The sequence below is a fragment of the Syngnathoides biaculeatus genome, chromosome 12 (assembly GCF_019802595.1).
Source record: "Syngnathoides biaculeatus isolate LvHL_M chromosome 12, ASM1980259v1, whole genome shotgun sequence".
Taxonomy (NCBI): Eukaryota; Metazoa; Chordata; class Actinopteri; order Syngnathiformes; family Syngnathidae; genus Syngnathoides; species Syngnathoides biaculeatus.
In genome coordinates, this window is record NC_084651.1 from 2,771,745 (window position 1) to 2,797,129 (window position 25,385).

The following is a 25,385-nucleotide window of genomic DNA, read 5'->3' on the forward strand; positions in this document are numbered from 1 at the left end:
CTGGTGCTGAAAAAAGGAAAGCGGTGCGTAAAACTGTCGACTCCAAGAAGGATTTGATAGCCAAGCACGAATCTGGTGTGCGTGTTTCTGAGCTACGGAAGAAGTACGGCATGGCGAAATCGATGATCGGCGCCATTTTGAAACACGAGGATGCCCTCAAAGAAAGTGGTGTTGCTAAAGGAGCAGAGGCCACGGAACTCGGAGGAAGTCAAAAAGTTGCTTCTTATTTTTGTCTGATGAGGCTGAAGGCAGGGCGGGACGTCTCGAGTGCCGATATGAAAGCTTTCTGCGCCAAATGGGACGACATCCGTAATTTTGTCGAACTCCATCACCATGTTTTCAATGAGCCACTTCAGGAAGGTGCTCGAAAGACGGCAGAAACGGTCCACGTTAGATTCTTTCTTTGTCAGAAAGGGGCGAGTCACCCCCACCAAAGACATTTGAAACACTTGTTTTGCATTGCTTTTTTCTTTTGTTCCATTAACCCTACTTCTAGTTGCAAGTTAAATTTTTTGTACATTACGTACTTTCTGTGAAAATAAAAACAATGTCCCCCCCCCCTCATTATTGCTTGTTTAAAGTTATTCTGCACTTTTGTTAATAAGGTTTACAAGAGGTTACAAGGTTACAAAGGTTTACAAGGCCGGGGGTCGAGTCACTACAGATACGGCAGTGCACTCCCAGCCTAGCATACATTTTAAGCAAAAAATAAATATATTTCTTAAATGATTTCATTATAGTATTTAAACTATGCATGTATTTCTACTATTCAGTTTATAATCAGGAATAGCATAAAAAAGAAAAATATACATTTTTTAAGCTTGGAACGCATGCTTTCATTTTCCATTCATTGTAATGGGAAAACGCGCTTTGGTTTTCAAACGTTTCGGTTTTCAACCGGCCTTCTAGAACGGATTGTGCTCAACAACCGAGGCACCATTGCGGTTCACTTTGTTGACAGTTCTTCTCTGCAGTCGACGCACTGCACTCCCTCTTCTTCATTTAGTGTTAAATGAGACCAAATTTTGCACATTCTTTGAACCACTTTTTGCCGTCTTACTGTATAGCAAATTTTGAAATCATAGCTATCACATTTTATACAATGGATTTTCACCATATCGAAGGATTTTGCAGCGATCGTTTTTCTACACAGTCAAGGAATTGACTGGAAAGCTATTAGGGTTGTTTTTTGGTTTGTTTCTTATTCAGTTTGGAAAAAAAATGCAACAGCAAGATGATCAATATTGTGCAAGAACCAAAGAAATCATTTTGCCATATAAAAATTGCTTCATATGCAATGTGAAACAATGAAAATATTAATGTTGTAGAGTTAAAATTGCTTTCATCAAACAAATCGGTACCCTAAGAGCCCACCATTTTTTTTTTCAACATGTTCAGCAAACAGGAAAAACAAAAAATTAAAAATTTCAGGCAACAAGAAGACACCTTTGCAGATGACAACCTGCCTCGGGCTGACTCCGGGCGAACGTGATACTATATATCGTCACCCAGAAGATGCTAATCGCCACGCATCTCATTCTAGCATTTATCCTGATCGGGATTATGAATAAAATTGGTATTCTTTTGCCGTCGTGTCACCATAAAACAAATCTGGAATATGACCCCCCCCCCCCCCCCGCCCCACACACACACACACACACCACTCCTCCTTACCCTCACCACTCCCATCTGTCAAGACAAAAGATGTTCATCTTTAATCCATGAGCAGCCATTGAGGAGGTGGGAATTACAACTTGCAGATGTTTTACTGTGCGTTCGCCTCCCGCCTGCGGCCCGCCGTTCCGCAATTGCCACATTTCGACACGCGCTGACTTCCGTCGGGTTCGCAAACACAACAAAACCGGGGGGAAAAAAAAGGTGTTCGCACTTGCTCGCAAATAGCAGACAGAACCCACTCGTACCATATGACACTGTCATCGTTTGGTAATTAAACCCTCGCTGCCTTTAAATATGAAAATCTGGCAAGAAGAGGAGATGATGATGGTGATGATGATGCAGGCTGCTAACATTTGCAACAAAGCATCCCGACGCGAGGCGGGAAGCATATGGCCGCCCTGCCGCAGCGCGGTGACCCCCGCCCGGGTGGATCGGCGGCAGCCCGCTTCAGAAGCAGCATTGTTTGAAAAACGAGAAAAAGTTTTTTTTTTTTTTTTTTTTTTTTAAGAAAAGGGAAAATTTCTGCCAGCTTGTTCGCCAGCTGGGTTGCCGTCCTCATTACTGCAATAACTCAACATTGCGCGGCGCAATGTATTCTGGGAAAGAAAAAAAAAACTGGCTTTCATAGCATTTGCTTTTGTTATTGATAAAATGAAGAATCAAAAAATAAACTGTCAAGAAGGGCTGCAAAACATTTCATGAAAACTCATTAATAATAGTAACTTCTTTGATTTCAAGCTATTATTATTGATGTTTCAGTCATAGCTCACGTTTAAAATATAAAGTGAATTTAAAACCACCTCACAATTTTGCCTAAGGAAACTTCGCTGATATGATTATTCACACGAGTACTTTACATCAATTACACATTTACAATGTGGAAAAAACTATTTCCAGAGGAGAATTGCAAAAAAATGACATCCGTTTATCACATTTTAATCACGTGCAACCGACGTACTGTACCTTTTATTTTTTTTCCCAGTTTGGGCTACCTCAACTTTTATCATTTTGCAAGAAAATTCCAATCATAAGTTTTATGGCTAATATCAGTTGCTCATCTGAAATAGTAAGTTTTCAACAATGTGTATATTTATCGAGTCGCGAGTCAGGGCCGATTATGGTACTTTGTGGCGGAAAAGGGGTTAATACCGTCCTGCAGACGTTGAAAAATTATTCAAAGTTCAAGCAATGAGCGAGTGGGACACTACACAGGAGGAAGAGGAGGAGGAGGGGGGGGTGGAAATGCAGGTGAGAGGAGACAGGAAGAGATCGTTTGCAACGTTGGTCAACATTAGTCTGACCTCTCAAGATTTCTTTGGCCCTCGGGCTCCAACGGCCAAGACCCCAATGAAGCGGTCGAACGGACGACACCGCCACAAACCGCCTCTCCTCCCTGTCCCGGCAAAAAATACATAAAGAAGAAAGAAAAAAAAGGGGCACGAAGCTTCGGGAAGGACCTTCGGCTCCGTTACGGGCAAATCCGAGACCAATCCGATAAATTAAGATCTGTCGTCTAGAAAAAGGAAAAATGGAAACTTCCGGTGGAAGTTCAGCAAACGGGATTCTAACATCCTCCATCAAAAGGCAAAAGGCTCGTGCTTACAATTAGGATCATGCATCTCTTTTTTCCTTTTTTTTTTTTTTTTTTGAGGAAATTAAGACGTTGGCTCATGAAAAAAGCAAAAGGGTGAATGCTACGATTGTCAAGATACTTTCATGAAAAGTTTCCCACCTGCCATGAAGCAGAAATCCCAAATCTTGCAATCGGGTTTAAAAGTCGCAAAACTAATCTGTTTATCCTTGAAAATGAGACTTTTTTTTGTTTGTTTGTTTGTTTGTTTGTTTGTTTTTTGTTTGGTTGGTTTTTTTACTTAGACCACAGGCAATTTTTTTGTGAACTTGTGACAAGGCAAACAATTTACTTTTTAAATAATGAGTCTGATTTGTATTAGTTTTGATTAGTCAATTTTGATTGATTTACTGTGTTGAGCGGGGAATCGCATGAGATTTCCTGCAGGGGCCCATAAAAAAACATATTTATAGACGGTAGACCACTTTGAGTTTGCCATGAGATACGAGTGATGTGGGTTCCAAGTTTTTCAAAATAAAGGCCATAATTCTTGCCATGCTGGCAAAACTTGGAAATTTGCAAACTCAACTCACTTCACAATAGGCAGCAGTTTGGCAGATTGTGAACAAAACATTTTTTTTAAAGAATCTATGAGTGGCTTATTGTCACCCAAGCTGTCAATCTAAACATCAAACAAAGAGAATTACATGCTGTGCACGTAAAACAAGCACACAACATTTGCCACAAGGAAATCCGCCGATCTTAGCGCTATCAAAACACAAGAGACGAGGTGTATGGATAGCATCGGGGTCGCAGTTTTATAACCCTGAAGGCCATAGAAATTGGAACAAAAACGGTAGACCAACACATGTAGACACACAACATAAGACTGCCGGGCATATATTCATTATCTGCTGCGAAAAATAACGACTATTACGGCATCCATATACAGCTGTGTTTCTACATTGCACTGGCCCCAGGTGGCCAAAGTCTCTGCATTCTATTTCATGATGTAATTACTATGTAATTACTACGTTACCATAAATGACGGGTTAGATATTGTACGTTGTTGTTGTTTTTTTTTTACATTAAAAAAATAATCCTGCATCCCTTCTCACGCAACGAACAACTCCATCTTCTTACTGAGCATGTGCAGACTTAATCCGGGAAGACGCAGCAAAAGAATCTTGCACATTCTGCCATATAAATATTGGTGTATTATGGATAAAGCTACTACTTGCAAATAAGATGATGCTTATAATATTGTACTTGTGTTTTAAGTTTTTCCTCCATTATTTTCGCATGGCAGACATTCCCCCCCACCGGAATGAAACATTCTCTGTGTAGGATTCACTTGAATTGGTCCAATGAATAATAATGTTCACGTGCCATAAAGATTTGATGTTAAGGAAGAGAAGAAAAAAACCTCAAAGTACTGCGCAATCGACTTTTGAAGCGCAGTATAAGCAAGTGCACGAGTATTTAAAGGTATAAAGTTTGCCAGCGTATCCATTGCGGGTTCTTGGTCCAGTGGCGGCCTTATTGCCACCGCTGAACTTCAAGCATTATAAAGAATCTTTTAACACAAAATGTTTGTTAAATAGCCGATAGAGAAGCCATCATCTTTTAATGTTGTATTATATGGCCTTCGCACGCTCTGCCGTTCTTGTGGACATTGTAATATTGCATTTTTACTGGTTACTCATCTGTTAATGTTCCAGTTACTGAGGTTTATCTTCTGCCTGGTGCTATTTTGTGCCCCCCCCCCCGCCTCCCTCCAAACCGACACCCCACCCGCCCCCTTTTACACTGTTAAACACACACACAAAGTTGGAGCTCAGCATCTCTGACTGAAAAAGATCATCCCACTTTTACATCTTTACCACATGCACTAGTTAAATTAATGGTTGTTAGTATGCGGATATTCTCAAGCATACAAAATATTATTTAGCATGTAATTGGTGGTTTTATGTCACAGTTGTCATGTTAAGAACTTCTGCCACACCCGCACAACACAAAATATTAAATATAGACCAATGTGAAATTGTGAACTGGAGGGATTATGTGATTTTAATTTATGTATTTTACTTTTTTTTTGTATCATATCATGAACATTCAGTTGTATTTTTAGTCAGTAAGAAGCAAAATTTAACTATGCAGTCAGCTGTCTTTGCCCTCACTTTAAAAAAAAAAAAATTAATCAAATCTCAGTTCACTGGAGCAAACTTGTTACAGAGTGTGTATTTGTGTGTGTTTGTTCCTAAACCGTTTAGTTGTGGATGATCGCTCCAAAAAAAAAAAAAAAAAAAAAAAAAAAAAACCTCCAGACAACCGGTGGAGCCAGCGACTAGAAGCATGACGCCCATGCCGAGGAGGGCTCACGGGAGGCCGGTCAGACGTAGCGGGCTGCATCGGGGAGACGCACCATTAGCCAGGGGGAGAACCGCGCCTCGCTGTGCCGCTCGATCAGGTCAGAACCGCCGCCTCTTTTTGTCACACTAACACGGAGCTCCAACAAACACCATCTACATTTAATTTGGTAACAAATTTGATATATTTACAGCATTGCAATAAATTATGACGTTGCACTTGTGGCACCCAAGATATGATTTACCCATTACAATGCATACGTATCGATATCAAATAAAAATAATACAAAATACTATTTTATTGATATGGGTTAATTGGAAGAACACGCCTCACAGTCCTTGTTTTGAGGGGGGGGGGATCAATGCGTAATGATGTCACTAATTATGGCAAAAATGAAACGCAAGTGCAAAATCAATCTGCACTGCTGTGGAGGATCTGGACTCGAAGGGGAAATCCATGAGCGGGTCGGACGCGGCGCGTGAGGTGTTTGTGTTGTTGTTTGCGCTCCGCAGCATTAAGTCCAACCCGCAAAAGATGAACTCGTGCAAATTTTGCACATTGGAGATATATATATATATTTACATATATATATATATATATATATATATATATTCTTTTTTTTTAAAAAATCATGGTCATGATTGTAACTTTTTACGTCGCATCCAAAACTGTTTTGCCTTGCCAATGAAATATTAAGAACGCCACCATCAACACACTGTTAATGAAAATCGATCATTATTATTGTAATAATTATGAGGGCGGGGAGGGGGGGGGGTTGTTACATTATAATTCGTGCAGGTGTGCCTAATGTTTTGGGCGAAACGGAATTTGCTGCGTCGTCACTGCATGCAGAGAGAGAGATAAACAATAAAAAAAAACATTTAAAAAAAATAAGATAAAAATAAAAAAATGAAACATTTGAAGGAAAACATCGATTGAGTTGAAATGTGCGTCACAGGTCACCGGTTTGTAAAAACGGGAATTTTCCATCCCGCCTCCGTGGAAATGCCTTACTCGGTATCACGACGTGCAACTCAATAAAGTGAAGAAAAAAATAATATTTCTCGTGGGGGCGGGGGGGATTAAAATCAAAATTTTGCTGGAAAAAGAAAGCTGAGATTTGTTAATGATGACCTGCTTGTTTGTTTGTTTTTTTTTGTTTGTTTGTTTTTTTAGTGGGTGGGTGGGAGTGTTGGTGGTGGCCTGGCAGAAAAAGTGAGGGACGGGGGGGACATCGTATATGTGTGTGTGGGGGGGGGGGCGGAATAGCAGCAGCTTAAGGGCAAAAGTGCACTGACGTGTGAAATTACAGCCCATGGTGCTACATATTGTACCAGAAGCTCCTAACACCCCCAACACTGCACCCCCAGACCCTAAAATAGAAGAAACAAAAAGAACTATTATTAGTAACAGCCCCCAAATAACAATAACAATAATGATAACCATTTTTTTTAATAGTTCCTTGTTGATCCTGAAGCTGCAACATCATTTGTGAAATCAACCTAACTGGAATCAAGTCAAATTATATCCAATAAATGAGCAAATAAAATCAATTTAAAAATTATATTATTCATTTGAGTGCATTCATGAATCATAGGATTACCATGATGATGATAATTATGTGTATATGTACGGTATACGTCGATATACATTATTTCTAACATTGTAGCACTTTTCTCTTGAGTTTGAAAAAAAAAAAAAGGAAATGGATAGCCAAAATCTAAAAACACAAAATAGATTATTGGATATTATTGTTGAATATTAAATGACATCAACCAAAACACCTATTAAAACTAATAAAGTACACTAGTAATACATGTATGTCTTTAGCCTTGTTTTTATTAATATAGAGATTGAGTTTTTCCTGTTTAAAAATTAACATTTGTAAAAATGAAAAATAATAATCTCCACATTACAAACATAATTCAAACAACGAATTCATGTACATTGAAGTTGCATCACTGACTGAAACGTGACTATTTGAAAGTCACCAAAACCGAAATTATCTCAAATTCGAACATTCATACGTGATTTATCATCTTTTTATGGTACGCTTAAAATAAAAGGAAGCCTTCACAACGGGATTAATTTTTTTTAACCTTTGTAATTAAATATGTTTTCCAGTCTTTTGCATGTCTGAAAATATTCTGAATGCAAGCAACCCCTAACATTCCCTCCCCCAACTCTATTTTAGTCGTCTTATTTATTATGTCTCAACATGCATCAAAATGAATTCCAAAGTCAACAAAATTGCTTGAAAATATTATGGCTCATACTGATCACGTGCTATAAAACATATCTGCCCCCCCCGCCCTTTTTTTAACCCTTTGTTCTCCTGATGGATTGAGTCCTAGCGGAAGAGATTAGGGAGGGGTTAGTGTGTGTGTGTGGGGGGGGGGGCAATTTATTCCATCTACAGTAAGTTTACTCGCGAACTTTGACCCCGCCGAGCTGCGAGCGAGTCGCCTGAACGCGTGCGTGGGGACTACCGTGGACCGCTGGGCCGCGAGGCTGCTGTGCTGTGCGAGCGCCATCTACAGAGCGAGGGAGCGCATAGCCGAGGAGGCGTGCTTGTTAGATGACGACCGGGAGGAGGATGAAGATGAACGTGAAAAGGAAGAGGAAGAGGAAGGAGAGGATGATGGCCTGCAGTGGTGACTCACTGACTACAAAATCTTTTTTTTTTTTTTTTTTTGGGGGGGGGTGCAAAAAGTCGCAATGCTCAGATACCACATTCGTTGCATTGTTAGTCCTGTGATTGGCTGGCAACCAATCCGGGGTGTACCCCCCGCGTCCCGCCCCATGACAGCTGGGATTGGCTGCGACCCTCGTGAGGATAAGCGGTTCAGAAAAAAAAGGAGGATGGATATTATTCATGGTCCCAGGTAGAAAAGTTTAAAAACTGCGTATATTATTCATTTAGAATAATTACCCAGCATGCACCCTTGCTTTAAGTCGGGGGAGGGGCTCATATTAAATATATATATATGACTTTTTAGATTTTCTAACACCAGGCATCAAAGAGTACCACAAGTGTCTTTTTTTTTCAACAATTTTTATGGGACTTTATTTGGGCCCCCGTTCGGAAAAGTTAATTTAAAGTTAACTGCATGAAACATACAAAGAATATGAGAAAATGTGTTTTTCTTTTTTTTTAATAGTTTTTTTTGTTTGTTTGTTCGATTTTGCACCCTTTCAGTAACGTCAATTGCTTATTATGAGTGCCATATGTATAGATGTTTTTTTTTTTTTTTCAATAGAAGCCATCAGAAAGAGTGCAATTGGTGCTGGTTGGCCATGTTGACTTTTTTTAATTTCATATATTAGTGGGACTTTATATGGTATTAAATAGGACAAGGGGTTCCGCACTCCTAGTTTGAGGTCACCTGGACTCATGAAAAGAGTTTTAAAAAGTTTTCATAATTTACTTACACACGTCACTACAAAAAATATATAGCATCGTCAGTCAGAACCAAAAAGTTCTAAGAGGCTGATTTTATTGATTTTCAATTTTATTATTTTTTACATTTTTAAACTTGTAATTTTATTTCATGTTATTTTCGTATCTTGATAGTTTAGTTTTGGCGTCACAATATGAAGACCGTACTTGGGGGGGGGGTGCCTTTTTCAATGTTTTCCTTTTTAAATTATCTAATAAAAGTCATCTTGGTGCTGGTTGACCCAATTACGTTCATTTTTTCGTTCCATGGCCCCTGCAAGGAAAAATTCTTGCCACAGTGAAAAACACGAAAAAACGTACATGTGTGGGTGTGTGGGGAGTGAGGGGGGGGGGGCATTTTTAAAAATGATTGTTCCGCATTTTTTGAAGGGACAGGTTCACATCAATTGCATATTAAAGTGCTGTTTGTATTTTTTTCATTGACGTGTCACTGAATGTATATTTCTTTTCATTTTACTCTTTAAAGCGTAGCTGACAAAGTCACACTAATTGAATATAATCCATATTTATATCACGATTATAATATTCGACGATGAAAAGATCCTCTACTTGGATTTCAGAAAGCAATATTTCATGATGTATTTTTGGGGCTTTTGGGCACTTCCACGTTTGAGGTTGAAGTGCAGTTTGTGGCAGCTCTTGAAACAACAAAATTCTGACGCGTTCCCAGTTCCATCGTCGTCGTCTTCGTGACGTTTCTTTCTTTTCTCCTCTTGGATTTTTCTCTCTTTTGCGTGGGCGCATCGCAAAGTGCTGGAATCTCTTGCCTTTGTCTGACAAGTCATCCATCTCTTTGCGGAGGGGATCTGTGGGATGGAGCGATAGGAGGAGGGTGTGGAGGTGTGGGAGTGGGGGGGAGGGGCCGGGGATGGGGGGGTTTGTCTGTGGGACTTTTAGAAACAGACACGCAAGCGAGTGGGGCTTCATTGTCAGCCCAAAGCTCAGGCAGGCAAGGCAGGCGCAGTCCATTCCGGAGGAGAGGGGGACCCGCTTGTTGTCATCTCCGCGCCTCCCCCCCCCCCCTTCCCCATAACCCCGGCCCTCCACCCACGCTCGCACCCCACCCCACCCCAATCCAATCCACGCGGCCGCCCCCTGGTTTATATTTTTTTTTTTTTTTTTTTGCTTCTTCCTCCGACCAAGCCACCGGGGGGAACCCACGCCGCTGCTGCCGCGGCCGAAGCCAAGCGAGGATTTCTCCGCTGGACCGCGCGTGGAGAAGTCCACTCGAGCCCCGCGTCCTTTCCTGAGCGTGTCTTCGTCCGGTGCTGCAGACGCACGCGTGGGTCATGCTCTGCACCTGACAGCAAAACCCCCCTCCCGCCCACCCACCACCTACCACCAACAACAACAACCCGCCCCACTTTTGTATTTTTTTTTTATTCTTTTTTTTTTTTTAACACGGACGATTTATTATTATTATTATTATTTTTTTTTTTTTGGTTTGTTTTGGAAGAGCTGAGAAGTTGCTGCGCACTCCACGGCAGCCCACGCGGACTCTGTCGCGGCCACCCGGACTATTTGCTGGTCCCGGGGTTTGCGTACTCGTGTGCGTTTTTATTTTTATTATTTTTTGTTTGTTTGTTTTGTTTTTTTTCTCCTTTTGACGCTGCCCCACCATCGAGGCGAGACGGCGACCTCAGTCGATTACCTTTCTTTGCTCTGCTATCCCATGGATATCCACTGCAAGGCAGATCCTTTCTCCGCCATGCACCGTGAGTCTTTTCTAAAATAAAAGTAACAAAAAAAAAGAGAATTTTGCACATTTACTACACAATTAAAGCACATTTGTCGGGGAAACAAATCATATGTCCTCTTTCCCCATCGTCGATTTATTATTTTCTGTGCGAATGGTCAAAAAGTCAAAAATCGACCATTTCTTACAATCAAATACAAGAAAAAAAAATACAAGACTAACTCTTTAATATTGTAATGTTCGTTCAGAAAGTCTATAGAATTTTAGTAGTTGATTTGATCGTGGATTGCATGTAATTTAAATGTGGCAAAGTGAGGTAATCTTTGTCCCTTGTCCTCGAAGATAATAAAAATTAAAATATGGTGGTTTAACACATTTCATTCATGTTCACTTTATTTTCCAGTACAGTCGTGCTGATAAATTTGCGGGCAGAATTTGGTGAAATGTTGAAATGATGAGGGGGCAAATTTCGACTAAACGGGGATGATCTCACGATTATATTTATTATTCGGCGTTGTGTTTTTTTTTTTTTTTTTTTTTTTTTTTGAGAAGAGGCCTTTTTGTATAGTTTCAATCCGGCTGAAAATAAAACAAATGTTTGAGCAGACGTTTTCTTTAAAGAATCCTACAAATTTCACGTTTGAGCGCAAAATATATATATATACAAATTCCAGCGTCTTGCTTGTGAAATTGTTGTATTTGTTATTTTTCTAAGGGATCGATTTGAATACAAAGCTTTTATTACCGGTGACATTACACGACAGTGACCTGAAAGCACCTTGTATGTAAATGATGTCAAACAATTTCTCGTAATAGTGTTAAAAAAAAAAGGTGGGTGGGGGGGGGGTCAAAATCTCCATGTGATATAGGTGGGTGGTAAAAAAAAAAAAAAAAAAAAAAAAAAAAGAGCAGCGCCGTGCGCGTAAATTATTGATCTGCCTTTGTAATATGAGTTATCAAAGGTCATTTGAATTATTTACCGTAATTGTGCGGGGAAAATTAAACAGGTCGAAACGTAATACGCGCGACATGTGTTGCGCTGAGGATTTGATCTTGGAAAATTGGACGCTGGCGATGCGATGCTGAAGTTTACGCAGAGACGTGCGTTTACCGCCCACCCCCACACCCCACTCAACGACAATATGAATAATAATAATAATAATAATAATAATAATGATAACGATCGCGGCGAGGGCAGACTGCGGCCCGCGCGGGGGTGCTCTGCAGGTATGTAATGTTACGCTTCCCCCTCCCCGCTGCCGCTGTTGTATCCCACGCAGGGCACGGCGGCGTGAACCAGCTCGGCGGGGTGTTCGTCAACGGAAGACCCCTCCCGGACGTGGTGCGCCAGCGGATCGTGGAGCTGGCCCACCAAGGGGTCCGGCCCTGCGACATCTCCAGACAGCTACGGGTCAGTCACGGCTGCGTCAGCAAAATCCTCGGCAGGTAATAACGTCAAGAAAGAAATTGCGATCAAATCATACGATATAAAAATAAAAACAAAACAAAAAAAAAAAGAAAAGGAGCTCGTGTCCAAACATCAATCTTGGAGTTATGCGCGTCTTTGCAGCTCCATTCCAACCTCAGCCATATTGTGATACGTATACAGAAGCTAGCTTTTATTAGTAGTCAGTTTTGAATTCATTTATTATTATTTTATTTTGCTTACACACTACTATACCCCCCCCCCCCACCCCACCCCCATATCACGCAAAGCTCTGCCAAATGGGAGCCGTTGAGGCTACAAAAATAATCAATCCCGACAAACCCAAATGCCTGCTTTTATGTCTAATTCTAAACACACTGCAGAGGTAATATTTTGAAATATATTTTTTCCTAGCTATCAGAAGGCATTTCAGAGGTATTTCAATGCACACACTGAATGTTTGTCAGAAACATTGCTTTTTTTATTTAATTATGTTTTGGGTTTTTTTTTTAGGAATAATAATAAATAATAAGTCATGGTGGCATGTCATGCATGCACACTTGTTAAATCCACTCTCACTCCACTTTGCGCCATGAAGCTGATTAAAAGTGCAATTAAATGTGTATTATTATTTTTTTGCTGTTGTATTTTGAATCCACGCAAGCGAAATAATGACGGCGTTATTTGTCCATCGTTGACGATATTAAACGTGTCTTGTGTGCAGGTACTACGAAACGGGCAGTATCAAACCGGGGGTGATCGGGGGTTCCAAACCCAAGGTGGCCACCCCAAAAGTGGTCGACAAGATCGCCGAGTACAAGCGCCAGAACCCGACCATGTTCGCCTGGGAGATCCGGGACCGGTTGCTGGCCGAGGGCGTGTGCGACAACGACACCGTGCCCAGCGTTTCGTCCATCAACAGGTAGGACTTTCAAAAATATATAATTAAAAAAAAATATATATATAATAATAAAATGATGACGACGACCGCGCATCATCATAAGTTTCGACGGAGGCAGGCAGACCCGTTTTCTGCAGCCCGGCACAAGGGTGGTCTGTTGCAGGTGCAATTCAATACGCCCCCCCCCCCCCCCCCAAGTACCCCAGGGACGAAGCCTGCGTGCAGTGTGAAGAGAGAGAGAGAGAGAGAGAGAGAGAGAGAGAGAGAGAGAGAGAGGGGGGGGAAAAATCACATCTGTCTCGATAAAAAGAAAAAAAAAAATCGATCGATAGACTGTAAGCAGCGAAACGCCCCAACAAAATGCGTCAAAGTTGACACCGAGTCTCTCTGGTGGCCGACAATTACATCGCAATCATAATCATAAAAAATAATGAGGATAAGCCGAATGGAAAATGAATTGATGAATGAATTATACATTCCATGTCGTCTAAAAGTTTATATCCCGACCATGAAGTGGTGGTTGTATTATTAATTCTTCATAATTACAATATTTTGTAAACTGTGCATTTTCTGGAGATTCAAACATAAATTGATTGTAATTACTTTAAAATATTATCTATAAAGTATACATACAATAATAAAAAAAATACATATTGTATTTTTATGCTTTCTATTCCTATTAATGGGTTATTATTTTGATTACAATATATCTTTTAAATGTAATGCGTTTATTTTAGGGAACTTACTTTCTATCTCTGGACCTGCATTGTATTATCAACTCTTATTATTATTATTTCAAAATATTTGAATGTATCAAATTATACATCAAATTACAACAATTGTATTCATCTACATTCACTCGTGTTATCTTAAACGTCTCTTTTCCTGCCATTAATTATTATTTTGATTATTGGCCATAGTAGTATATTTCTAAATTGATCTGATTTCCTTGGGAGAGAAAAAAAAATCAGATTTTTTTAAATTTATTATTTTACATCGTCTAAAATTGTTTCTCATCATTCCATAACTAGGTCCCAATTATCTATTTTTCTAACCTTTATTTAGCCAGGAAAACTTCCCTAAGATTAAAAATATCTTTCAAGAGTATTCCAATTCTTTTCAGTCTTCTTATTCTTGCTAATATAATTTAAAAAATATCCATGGCAATAACATAAATAGAACAATAATTACAATTTTTTTGTTGCCTTTCTTTTTTTCCCCAAAATGGCTCGTCATTATTTTTCACCTTATAATTGTTACTCAAAAATAGATATTCAGCGATCGTTTAAGTACATCAAATATTTTCCAATCCTCCCATCGATGGCGGCGCCCTTGCAGGAGTGCTGAACTTTGGTTAGGAGCCGACGTTCCGGAGAGCTGCTCCTCGGCATTACATTTTAATGAGGCCACCGAGACACTCGGAGCGAGTCCCGCTGACTGGGGGGGTTTGGGGGGGGGGGGAGTCGGAGGTCTCCACACACACACACAAACACACAAAAAAAAAGACATTTGGGGACGTTTGGGGATGAAGTGGAAATTTGGAAGCTTTGTACCGGGGGCCAAAGCGAATTCGTGAAAAACGATACATATATAAACATGATGCGGCGATCGAAAAACACATTTATGATATCTTCTGCACAGTTGTGGCTTATTCTTGTTTTTTTTTTATGCGCATGTGACCTGTTGCTACTAAAAATGGTCGACTTTTAAACACGCCTGCTTAAGTGTGTTAATAATTGACTTTGGCTCCAAACGGTATGTTTGTTTAACTTGCGAACAATCTCATAATAAGCTGCTCCTGCTAGAAGAACCCCCCCCCCCAAAAAAAAAAGGGAGGGAGTTTTCCCAACATGCAACTTTCAAATGTTTTTGTTTTGCGGCTGCGTGCGGGTCGGTGGTCTCTGCGGGAAAAGAGGGCTTGACCTCTGCTCTCCTGACTAAAGAGGACATTTTCCCGCCGTGAATTATGAAAGATGACGACGGGGGCGAGGTTGCACGCCGCCCTCGAAACGAGCGACTCTCGGCCCGATTGACCCCCATTTTCATATTTCTTCCGGGGATTTTGCCCTCTTTCCACGCTCGCGCCAAACCCCAAAAGTCGTCCATTCGCCCCTCCCAAAATTGCTTCTGCGATAGCGACAACGTGGAGCACAAAAACAAAGCCCTTGAATTTATGATCCCCCCCCCCCACACGCCCCCGTCCCACCCCAACGCTGTGCGGTCAGATAACTGTTGTGGGTGAGATGTTAGAAATTCAAATCAAATATTGATGTGTGGTTTCTGGGAGGAGGCTGCGGGGCCTTTTGTGGCGCACGGAGGACACATGAGACACATGAAAGGAGCGTCCCGTCCCGTCCCCCCCCCCCCCCCCCAACCGCCCCCTCCAGGAAGTTAACCCCTCACTGCCGGCCCCCCCTAAGAACAGTCACAGGCCGGCACCCCCCCACCCCGCAATCCCCTCCCGTCACACCTGCCGGACGTCGGTGCGGGATTCCCAAAGCCGACCGACGGTCGTCCGATGATCTCACGTCGGCGCGTCGGTCAAAATATTGATCGCGGCCACGCCGGCGGTTGTAATGCGATCGGGCGTTGACAAAAGAGCTCGCGCAAATCCCGGCGTCAGGTCCGCCTGAAAGAATGACAGAAATCCTCAAAATATGGAAAGGCCGACCGATTGTCAGAACGGCTTCAGAGGACGAGGAAAATAAACGGGCGGGAACGCTTTGAATTGAGATACGGCGGAGCGGCGCGGGGCGACCGGCACGTTCAACACTTTTGCTTTGGATGCAAAAGGTCACGAAGACATTCCAGGCTTTTGATTTATTAGATGCACAAAAGTAAATCCATACGGATTGGTAAAAAAAGCAGTTGGGCGTTTGCTATCCAGGATGGGTGTCAAAGTCATTTTTGTTGCAGGCTGCATTGTTGCCGCAGTTTCCCTCATGACTGTGAAAACTGAATACGTGTTTCACGGCCTCATCGTAGTATTATGCACATGTACAGCATACAATACAACAGATGGGCCTGCTACCACTGATGAAAACAGAACCCCGAGGTTATTTCAAGGCTTCGGGCATAAGATGGTGATGAACGGAGAACCGAATCAAGCTTGTGTTGATTCTAATTTCGAGTTTCCGTGGCTTCGTGCAAACGTTTGCCGTAAAAGTTTGGTGTTTTTAAGCAGTGGTTGTCGTCGCAGGACCCCTGCAGGACGCTGTTCGGAATGGTCCTAGACAGCATAAGGTCCTCAAAACTGGTGCTGAGCCACTCAGGGACTCTGAAAAGATCTTTCTAGGCGGCAATTCTGCAACGCTGCTCTAATGTCGACTGGGGAGGGACTGACACGCTTACAAAAACCGCAAAGGTGCCGACGGAAGTAGATTAGTGCCACCAGGATTTGAATCGGAAATGTGAAGTGAAATAGGATTTCAATTGGAAATGCCACAGAAAACGGGATTTGAATTTGAAATGGAAAGTGATCACATTTTCAATAGTTGCTACAATTCGCTGTCTGAAATTCACCGTCCGCGCCACCAGGCAGAACAGCCAGCCAATCGCAGTCACGTGACGTCACATACTGAGAAAGCGTAACTGCGATTGGCTGGGGGCGTTCGGTTCTGACCTGAAGTAACCCTGCCCTGGTGGCACAGACAGACGGTGAATTTTAGACAGCGAATGGGAGCCGGTTGAATTGTTAACATTGAAAAGTGACACCGAAAAACAACGATTGAAAATTTTACATTTCAAATTCAAATCCTGATGGCACTAATCGACTTCCGTAATGGCCTCCTGTCTGACGGAATCATACCTTATTTAAAAACAAAAAATGAAACATACACAGATTTCTCTGGATTTTTAGGATCCAACAGCGGTCGAGCCGTGATCCATCTCTAGATTGAGAACCAAAATAAAGGCAATCTGTCCCAAGATGACCTTGATACAGAGCAGAAACTTCCTACTCGAACACATTTTAGAGATTAATTTATTTCAATGCCTGCATCACCTGCACAATTTTAACCGACACTTAGCCGTTGTGACGGTCTGAGCGCTCCCCCGTGCTGAGAAGTCCCCTTGTGATGAATGCGCATGCGTTGCTAACAGGGCAACTCTGGGTACGTAGCAGACGCTGACTGGGAAATCCCCCGGTCTCACAATTCCCCTTCTTCTACATAGACGGAGCTAACATACGTTATGACCTAACCTTAAAACGAAAAGTTGATTAAAAAAAAAAGATATACGCATATACGTACAGTACATTCGCTGTGTTCGTCTTTCCGAGACGTCCGTAGCGCACGTGAACGCTCGGCGACAAGTCGTCGAACGGCACATGTTGAAGCATGGAAGGGGATGTTTCAGACTGGCCAGGAGTTTACAAAATGTACGCGCAGGAAGACTTTTCAGCACCGGTAGCACTCAGATCGTCACACCGTAAACGTTCCCGGGGCCACAGTTTGGTCACCCCTGGTCTGGCGAGCAGATGGGAGGGAAACGGCTGTTGAGGTGGGGGGGGGGGGGAGTAAAAGAGGCGGCGGGGGAGCGAGATGATTAGACTTGGCCAGGTAGAGTCAGTGAAGCCGATCATTGAGGTGAATTGATGTGATTTCATGCTTTGTTTGCAAGATCATTCAGAGCAAAGTGCAATGAAGACTTTCCCGCCACATCACATCGCGCCGCCGTGTATTTGAGGGGGGGGGGGGGCAAACTTTATCATATTTTGAAGCCCAGAATCCCGCTGGATTGAAAATACACTCCCAGAAAGGGGGCGGCACCCGTTCAGCTTCGCACAAAAAAAAAAAAAAAAAGCCTCAGATTGGCTTTCTAGTCGTGAGATTACCTATTTGGGGCTCGGATGGCGAGGATACGAGCGCGGGGCCCCGGACCCCCGGCCCCTCGGACCGCGGCGCGCTTTCGCATGCACGAGGCCTAAGTGGACATGATGAGCTGCGTTTAAAGCGTCCCGGCGAAAACCTCCACGCTCGGGAGGCGCCGATGACTGATCTTGTGTGTGTTGTTCACTTTACCAGGATTATCCGCACCAAAGTCCAGCAGCAGTTCCACCCGTCCCCCGACGGATCCGTCACGCCGCTCTCCACGCCGGGACACACCATAGGTGAGAGTTGTGACTAAACGGAATGAGAAAGAAAAAATATTATAATCTCGACATTGCGAATCATTCACTTGCTCCTTGTAGCTCGTCCCCAATCACAATTTTGGGATTTTTCTATAGTGGACTACATATTTCACTACAATAACCACTAATATCACACTATATGGTTAACTTAAAAAAAAGTCTCCAAAAAAATCCCTGCATACTAAATTGGGTGACACGCCACCGGTGTCAAACTCGTGGCCTGGGGGCCACATCTGGACCGCCATATCAATGTACATGGTCCGCGAAAGCGAACTCATGAGTGTGAGTTTCCATAGTTCTGGCTAAAATCTCTCGCAAAATATCTAATATTCATATGTAAAAAAAATAATAATAATGAAAAAAATGCTTGGTCACCAAAATACTTTTAATACACTGATATGGTTTTGCAGGGCGGCACGGTGGGCTCAGCTGGTAAAGCGTTGGCCTCACAATTCTGAGGTCCCGGGTGCAATCCCGGCCCCACCTGTGTGGAGTTTGCATGTTCTCCCCGTGCCTGCGGGGGTTTTCTCCGGGCACTCCGGTTTCCTCCCACATCCCAAAAAAACACGCGACATTAATTGGACACTCTAAATTGCCCCAAGGTGTGATTGTGAGTGCGGCTGTTTGTCTCGATGTGCCCTGCGATTCCCTGGCGACCAGTTCGGGGTGTACCCCGCCTCCCTGCCCAAAGTTAGCTGGGATAGGCTCCGGCACTCCCCGCGACCCTCGTGAGGATAAGCGGCTAAGAAAACGGATGGATGGTTTTGCAGTCGTACGGCCTCAGAGAGAAATTTTAACTATATTGTGACAAAAATATGACACCCCTGGGGTAGGGGATGTATGAACTTGGTCAATTATTAATATTTTTTAAATAAGGGTGACTACACTATAGATCATACATCAGTCATGTGAAAAATAGTTTTGGAACACCGTCGAGGTGGCGTTAAATAATGTCATAAATTGACAATTGCATGATTACGTCAGCTTTTGTAATAAATGTTGAACAAATACTGTAAATGAATTATGATAACATAATGGGATGTGTGTATTTTGCAAAACTGAAACAGTAAAAGTGTTGCATATTGATTATCTGTTACCTACCGTGTTTAACTATGATTGATAATTAATGTGAGAAATCAATATAACAAATTATTACTGTTATTACAGTGTCGTTAAAGGCGAATTGACCAAATTCGTTTTTTCCCCAGAAGTGCAAATCAAACCGGCCGAAGTTCTCCTGAGGTAGTTCTCGGTGACCCGCCTTGGCCGACAGCGTTACGCACTACACGCCCCAAAGTCCTCAACGCAAACCGGGCGTTCATCTCAAACCGGAATTGAAATCCCATCGCAAGCGTTCAGTTTTCAATGACGCCGAGCGGACGTACAAACAAAACGGAAACAAAAAACAAAAACCAAAAACAAAAACAAAACAAAAAAACGATACACAGTAACAGTCGTGTTGCGTCGCGGCAGAAAAACCGAAAGCGCTTTTGAGGGCACGGTTCGGTGAACTGAACGGGGATTGATTCCCCGACGCGGCCTGACTGCAGTTTCCCCCGTCAGTCCCCAGCACAGCCTCCCCGCCTGTGACCAGCGCCTCCAACGACCCCGTAGGATCCTACTCCATCAACGGCATCCTGGGAATCCCTCGCTCCAATGGCGAGAAGAGGAAACGAGACGAAGGTGAGGGAAGGAGGACGCAAACCTCTTTTTTTTCAAATTCCCTCTCTCGCCTAAAGCCGCCGCACGTGAGGAAGAAGATGGCGTTTATGAGGATGGGCGTGTTTCCGTGGGGCGTCTCCGGTGACTTGTTAGCTTGCGTATCAGCCAGGCCTGACGAGTCAATCAAGCTTTTTTTTTTTGATGCCCTCGTGTTTTAGCAGCCACGAGCGTTGCAGACCAGGCTCAACTGTCATGCTGCGAGGATTCAGCAATTCAACCCCCGCCGGTGATTGTCAAACTGTGGTACGAGTACCACTTGAGATAGTCGTTAATTTGTTGTTCAATTTGTGCATCATGTAACACTGGCTTCAAGTTTAAATCCACAACAGTTCAGTGGTCACGTGCGGTTCAGTTGTATTTAACTTGAAAGTGCAAACCATCGGCATTTCATCTTTGTTTCTTTTGTTTTCAAATATTTGTTTTGGGTCCAATTTCATTATTTCTGGACTTCATATTTTCCTATAGTTAAGCACAATGTAAATGTTGTTCAAACTCTGCATACTGTTGCACTGGCTAAAAATAATATGCAGTCAAGCCTCGGTTCTCAAACGTCACCGTTTTCGAACGAAAATGTCGAGATTTTTTTTGCTTCTGTTATCGAACGAAATTCGGTGCTCGAACGCCTGCAACAAAACCCGTGAATAATATACTGCACGTGGCCAGACCAGCTGACCCAATACGCGCTTTGTTGTGAACTCCCACGCCGCCAAAAAAACGAGGAAATAATGCGCACGTTTTGTTATCGTCAATTCGAACGCCCCCCCCCCAAAAAAAAAAAACAGAAATTATTCTGTTACAACTGTTATTCTGTATAACGCAGCCTTTGCACACAAATGTGTGGCTCAAAAAAGGGCAAGTTGCTTGTTTAAAGTTATTTTGCACTTTTTGTTAAAAACAAAAGTTTACAAGGCTGGGGGCCGAGTCGCTACAGATACGACAATGCGCTCCCAGCGTAGCCTATTCTACTACTAAAGCATAAATTCCAAGCAAAAAATAAATATATTTCTTAAATTATTTTATTATATAAAGTATTTAAACTATACATCTATTTCTACTATGCAGTTTATAATCAGGAAAAGCTAAAAAAAAAAAAAAAAAACGATATTTTTTTTAGGGTTGTAATGCATTATTTCATTTTCCATTCATTCTAATGGGAAAACGCGGTTTGGTTTTCAAACGTTTCGGTTTTCAACCGGCCTTCTGGAAAAGATAAAAGAAAAGAAAGGAAATGCTTTAAAAAGCCAAATTTTTTAAGGCTTGGAACGCATTATTGCTTTTTCCATTCATTGTAATGGGAAACATCGATCCGGTTTTTGAACAAATCATTTCTGAAATCGTTTTCTGGAACGGATTTTAGAACTAGAACCAAACCTGGTGTGTTTTTATTTTGGCCCAAGTATTTTTTGAAGAGCTACATTGCTAACGGTCTCCAACTTTTGCACACAACTGCAACTTGCCCAGCTTGGCAGCGGAAACGTGCGCAGATATGTTGAAAGATTAAAACGGAAAGCCAGCCAGTCCGAGCCAGAATTTCTCATTGTGGACACACACGGCCGGAGGGCTAATAGATTATTGGGGGGGGGGGGAGGGGGGGTGCAAACAATTGGCTTTTTTAATGCCTGTGAATTAACATGTCCCCAGTGGGGCGCCGAACAGGTGTAGCGACAGAACGACGGTCGCGCCGCAGCGTGCGTGCACGAATGTACGTGTGTGTGTGTGCGCGTATGTCAACAATTTCAAAAACAACATTTTATTACATTAAAGGTCGCTTCCTTCTTTTATCTTTCTGTTTCTTTAGTTCTCTGGACTGGCAACCACTTGGACGGACGGAAAATCGGACATTGTGAGTGAAATCAACCTATAAACCTCTTTTTTTTTTCTTGCTTTTCAAACAGATCACCGCTCTTTATGTTCTTGCTATTTTTTTTTTTTTTTTTTTTTTTTTGGCCCTTTGAGGGATAAATTAACAAGCTAAAATTAATGCAAATGGGTATTTTCGCACATGTCGTAATGGAATGCCGGTCGGCGTACTTCGCAGGCGGTAATCAACCAGCTGTGAATTTCCACCACTGGCGTATCATGTTAACGGTTGAAATTGCCCACAAATTATTAGCTATAACGGCGCACGTGTGACTTACACCTTTTTGCTGAGTCATCACACTTTGACGCATACACAATTTAACATTGAACTGCACATGATGGTGTCAAGACGAACGTTACGTGGTCACAAAGGGTTAATAATTAAAAAAAAAAAAAAAGGAGGGAAAGAGTTAACCGTAATGCGACAATGTTGCGCAACGCGCACCCGAGGTGAACCTCAAGTGCTTTTGCGTGTTGCGAGGGAGCAGGTTCAAAGAGGGAATCCGATGCATTTTGGGATTCGTGCCAGCATCCCGACGTGGGAAATAAGTGTGACGCTTTGCACGAGCCCCGACCCCAACGCGAACGTGCTGGCATTTAAAGGAATTTGCAATTCTGCAGAGAAGAAGCTATTAATTCACAAATTAACACCCTCCCTCACTCTATCGTGGATGTGCAAGCTATCGAAAAGACAAAAGAAAGAGCCTTAAGGGGAGGGGGGAAAAAAACGAGAGAGTCTCAACCCTATCTTGCGGAGAGATTGCTTTGCATGTCTGCGAGCATCGGTGGCAATTACGACGACGCCGGGAAGAAGGTGTCCTTTCGTCCCCGCCGCCAGCGCCGCCGCCGCTGTCCAAATCTATCCATAGCCAGATTTATTTGTGTATCTCATTACAGGAAATGGAATGTTGCGCCCTCCCTGCCAAATGCATGAAAAACAAAGTCGGGGAAATTAGCCCGTCGCACTCGCGCTCGTTCCTTTAAACCTGCCTTGCCAGTGGACGCCGGGAGGATTCGGTGACAAACGCGGTGCCGTTGTCGCACGTCATCGAAAAGGACCACCGCATCGGAACTTTTATATACTCGACTATATTAAAGGAAAATTCCCGCGGTTTGGAGTAACAAAGTATCCAATACGTCATGTGATATCTACTCTATCTTGATAATGTGATGTTAAATCTTTTCTCATTTAATCGTGTTTTGAGGAGATTTTATTTATCGACAATTACGAATTTTCAGGTGCGCAGCCATTTTCGCGAGTCACATGACCTACGTGGGCGGACGTGACGTGTACCGTGCCGTTCCGAACGCTCGATTACGTGGGACGCCGTTATGCCCAACGCTGATTTCTCTGATTTATCCTCATCCGATGAAGAAATCGGTTGATCGGGAAGGCGGAGGAATATTACCATACAGATTTGAACCTGTGGCCGTAAATATTGTTGAATATTTGGATGGTTATTTAGGCGGAATGACGCGGAGTCTGACGAGCGACCTCTGAGCTCCGGGACTCGAGGAGCGATCAACCGATACTGCCATTTCTTCGTCAGATGCCGAGCATAATGGCGTCGCATGCAATCGAGCGTTTGGATCGGCACTTAACACACGTCGCCTCCGCGCACGTGGGTCATGTGACTCGCGAAAATGGCGGCGCACCTGAAAATTCGGAATTGTCGACAAAAACCTCCTCAAAACACGATTAAATGAGAGAGGATTTAACATCAATTATCAAAATAAAGTACAAATTACATGACTTATTGGATGCACTGCTACTCCTAACCACCGGAATTTTTCTTTAAATAGATCAAAATTATCTATTCCTAGCCGGGGTGCTACACCCAAGAATAAATACAGTTTAGTTGTCTTTAACTTTGGACTTTTTAACACTTGCTTTTAATTTTCAGTTTGAACTTTTCAAATATTTCATTAGGTTAAACTTGTGTAATGTATTGTTATTAAAGGGGACCTTGAAATTTTGTGTTAAAAAAAAAATCCCTAGGAATGATTTACTGATTCCCAAGTCTCTAATGACAATATGGCAATTTGTATATAGTTCGCTTATCAGCAAAATGAAAAATAACTATGGAGTATGACACAGGTGCGCCATTGATGATATCATTGCTGCCGCATAATAACAATGTGCTGTCAGCTGGGGTGGGGGGGGGGGGCTTCCCTAATAAATACTGAACAAATAAATCATAAGATTACATTGTTTCAAGATGAATGTATTTTACAAATTTTAATAGACGAACAAAGCACTTCATGCCCAACTCGACTGTGATGTGTACCCCCCAGAATGGAGGGGGGGGGGGAAAAAACACCACTTTTTTTTTTGTATTGCCCCAATGCATCATGGGAAGTACAGCGGTACCTGGAGTTTTACAAAACGAGGAAGGAGACCACCGCCGTGCGACTGCGTCTCGTAGCGGTTCCAGTTCCTCGCTAATTAAAAACGGGAGACAAGTTTCATGTAGATTTACCTTGGCCTCCAGTTCTTGGGCCAGGGCGGGTTGATGTGACCTCGGCTTCGGCTCAGCACATCCTGAATGGAGTCCGGCGGCGTTCCCGGGAGGACGGGCAAGTCGGCAGGCTACGGTGATAAATCAGGGAAAGAACAAAGGTCATAACTTGTGATTGTAGCGCCGGTGCACAGGAAGCTGATGAGAAAATGAAAATACGGCCCGGCGCGGTTGTTAAGTCGTGACATAAAAAGAACGAGACGCGTGCGGGAGCCGAGCCCAACTGATTACAGGGTCCGTGTTTTGATTTGCTCGCATGCGATATTCGGCCGTGTCGGACGATTGTACGGCGTGTGTAGCTTTTAACACACGCGACCCGTTGGCCGAGTTTAAATCAGTTAGCGCGCGGCTTTTAACCCGAGCCTCCGCTTGCTTGGCTAGCCAAGCCCGTCCATGACAATGAGTCGATAGCGGGAGCCGCTTCGGAAAATAAATGCACCCACGGCCAAAGAGAAATAAATAGCGTCGCGAGCGCCATGATGGGAGGACGGCTGGGGGGGAGGTGACGGGAAGACGGTGTGTGTGGGGGGGGGGGAGTCCAGGTATGAGAGGGTCCGCAGAGCGGAACATCTAGACAAGAAGCCACCACAACATCGGAGGAGGACACAAAAGCCCCCCCCCCCCCCCCCATCAGTGTCGTCTTATTTCCGGGTCTCGCGCGTGCGCGTTAACCGTTCGGATCCGGCAGCGCGGCTCGCCCCGACGCAGCTGTAAACGATGCCATCCTTTAACGATACAAACACGGGCTAAATATATACATCTTCATATGCGGGGAAAAGCAATTCGCTGCTCGGAGAAGGAATCATGTCAGGGAAAAGTCAATTATGGCCAGCGACGCTGAGAATTAATGGAGCGACGCATTACTCAGCTTGAGGAGGGGAAGGGGAAAAAGAAAAAAAAAACAGCAAGGGGAATAATTATGTTTCCACAAAAAAAAAAAGTCTAAAATGCTAAACGGCAGGCTGGTTCAGGAGATCTGAGCAAATGAGAAGTCGTATAAAAGAAGGACAGCCGCGCACGACAAAGGTCTGCACGGAACATTCAAAAAAATCT

At 43.0% G+C, this 25,385-nt stretch overlaps 2 protein-coding genes across 3 annotated transcripts in view; one reads left to right on the forward strand and one right to left on the reverse strand.

Moving 5' to 3' along the window:
• Window positions 1-25,385, reverse strand: part of cdhr1a (cadherin-related family member 1a) — a 287,197-nt gene that overhangs the window by 176,183 nt on the left and 85,629 nt on the right. For both annotated transcript variants that reach the window (XM_061836296.1, XM_061836294.1), the window contains 3 exons: window positions 24,294-24,403; window positions 18,122-18,223; window positions 10,729-10,803 (listed from right to left, as the gene is read on the reverse strand). The gene's annotated coding sequence lies outside the window, so the exon portion shown is untranslated. The remainder of the gene's footprint in view (window positions 1-10,728; window positions 10,804-18,121; window positions 18,224-24,293; window positions 24,404-25,385) is intronic.
• pax2a (paired box 2a) overlaps window positions 12,008-25,385 on the forward strand; it is a 37,436-nt gene continuing 24,058 nt past the window's right edge. The window contains exons 1-5 of the mRNA XM_061837739.1: window positions 12,008-12,219; window positions 12,924-13,121; window positions 18,125-18,210; window positions 19,795-19,914; window positions 21,752-21,796. Of these exons, the coding sequence (XP_061693723.1) occupies window positions 12,008-12,219; window positions 12,924-13,121; window positions 18,125-18,210; window positions 19,795-19,914; window positions 21,752-21,796 (661 nt within the window). The remainder of the gene's footprint in view (window positions 12,220-12,923; window positions 13,122-18,124; window positions 18,211-19,794; window positions 19,915-21,751; window positions 21,797-25,385) is intronic.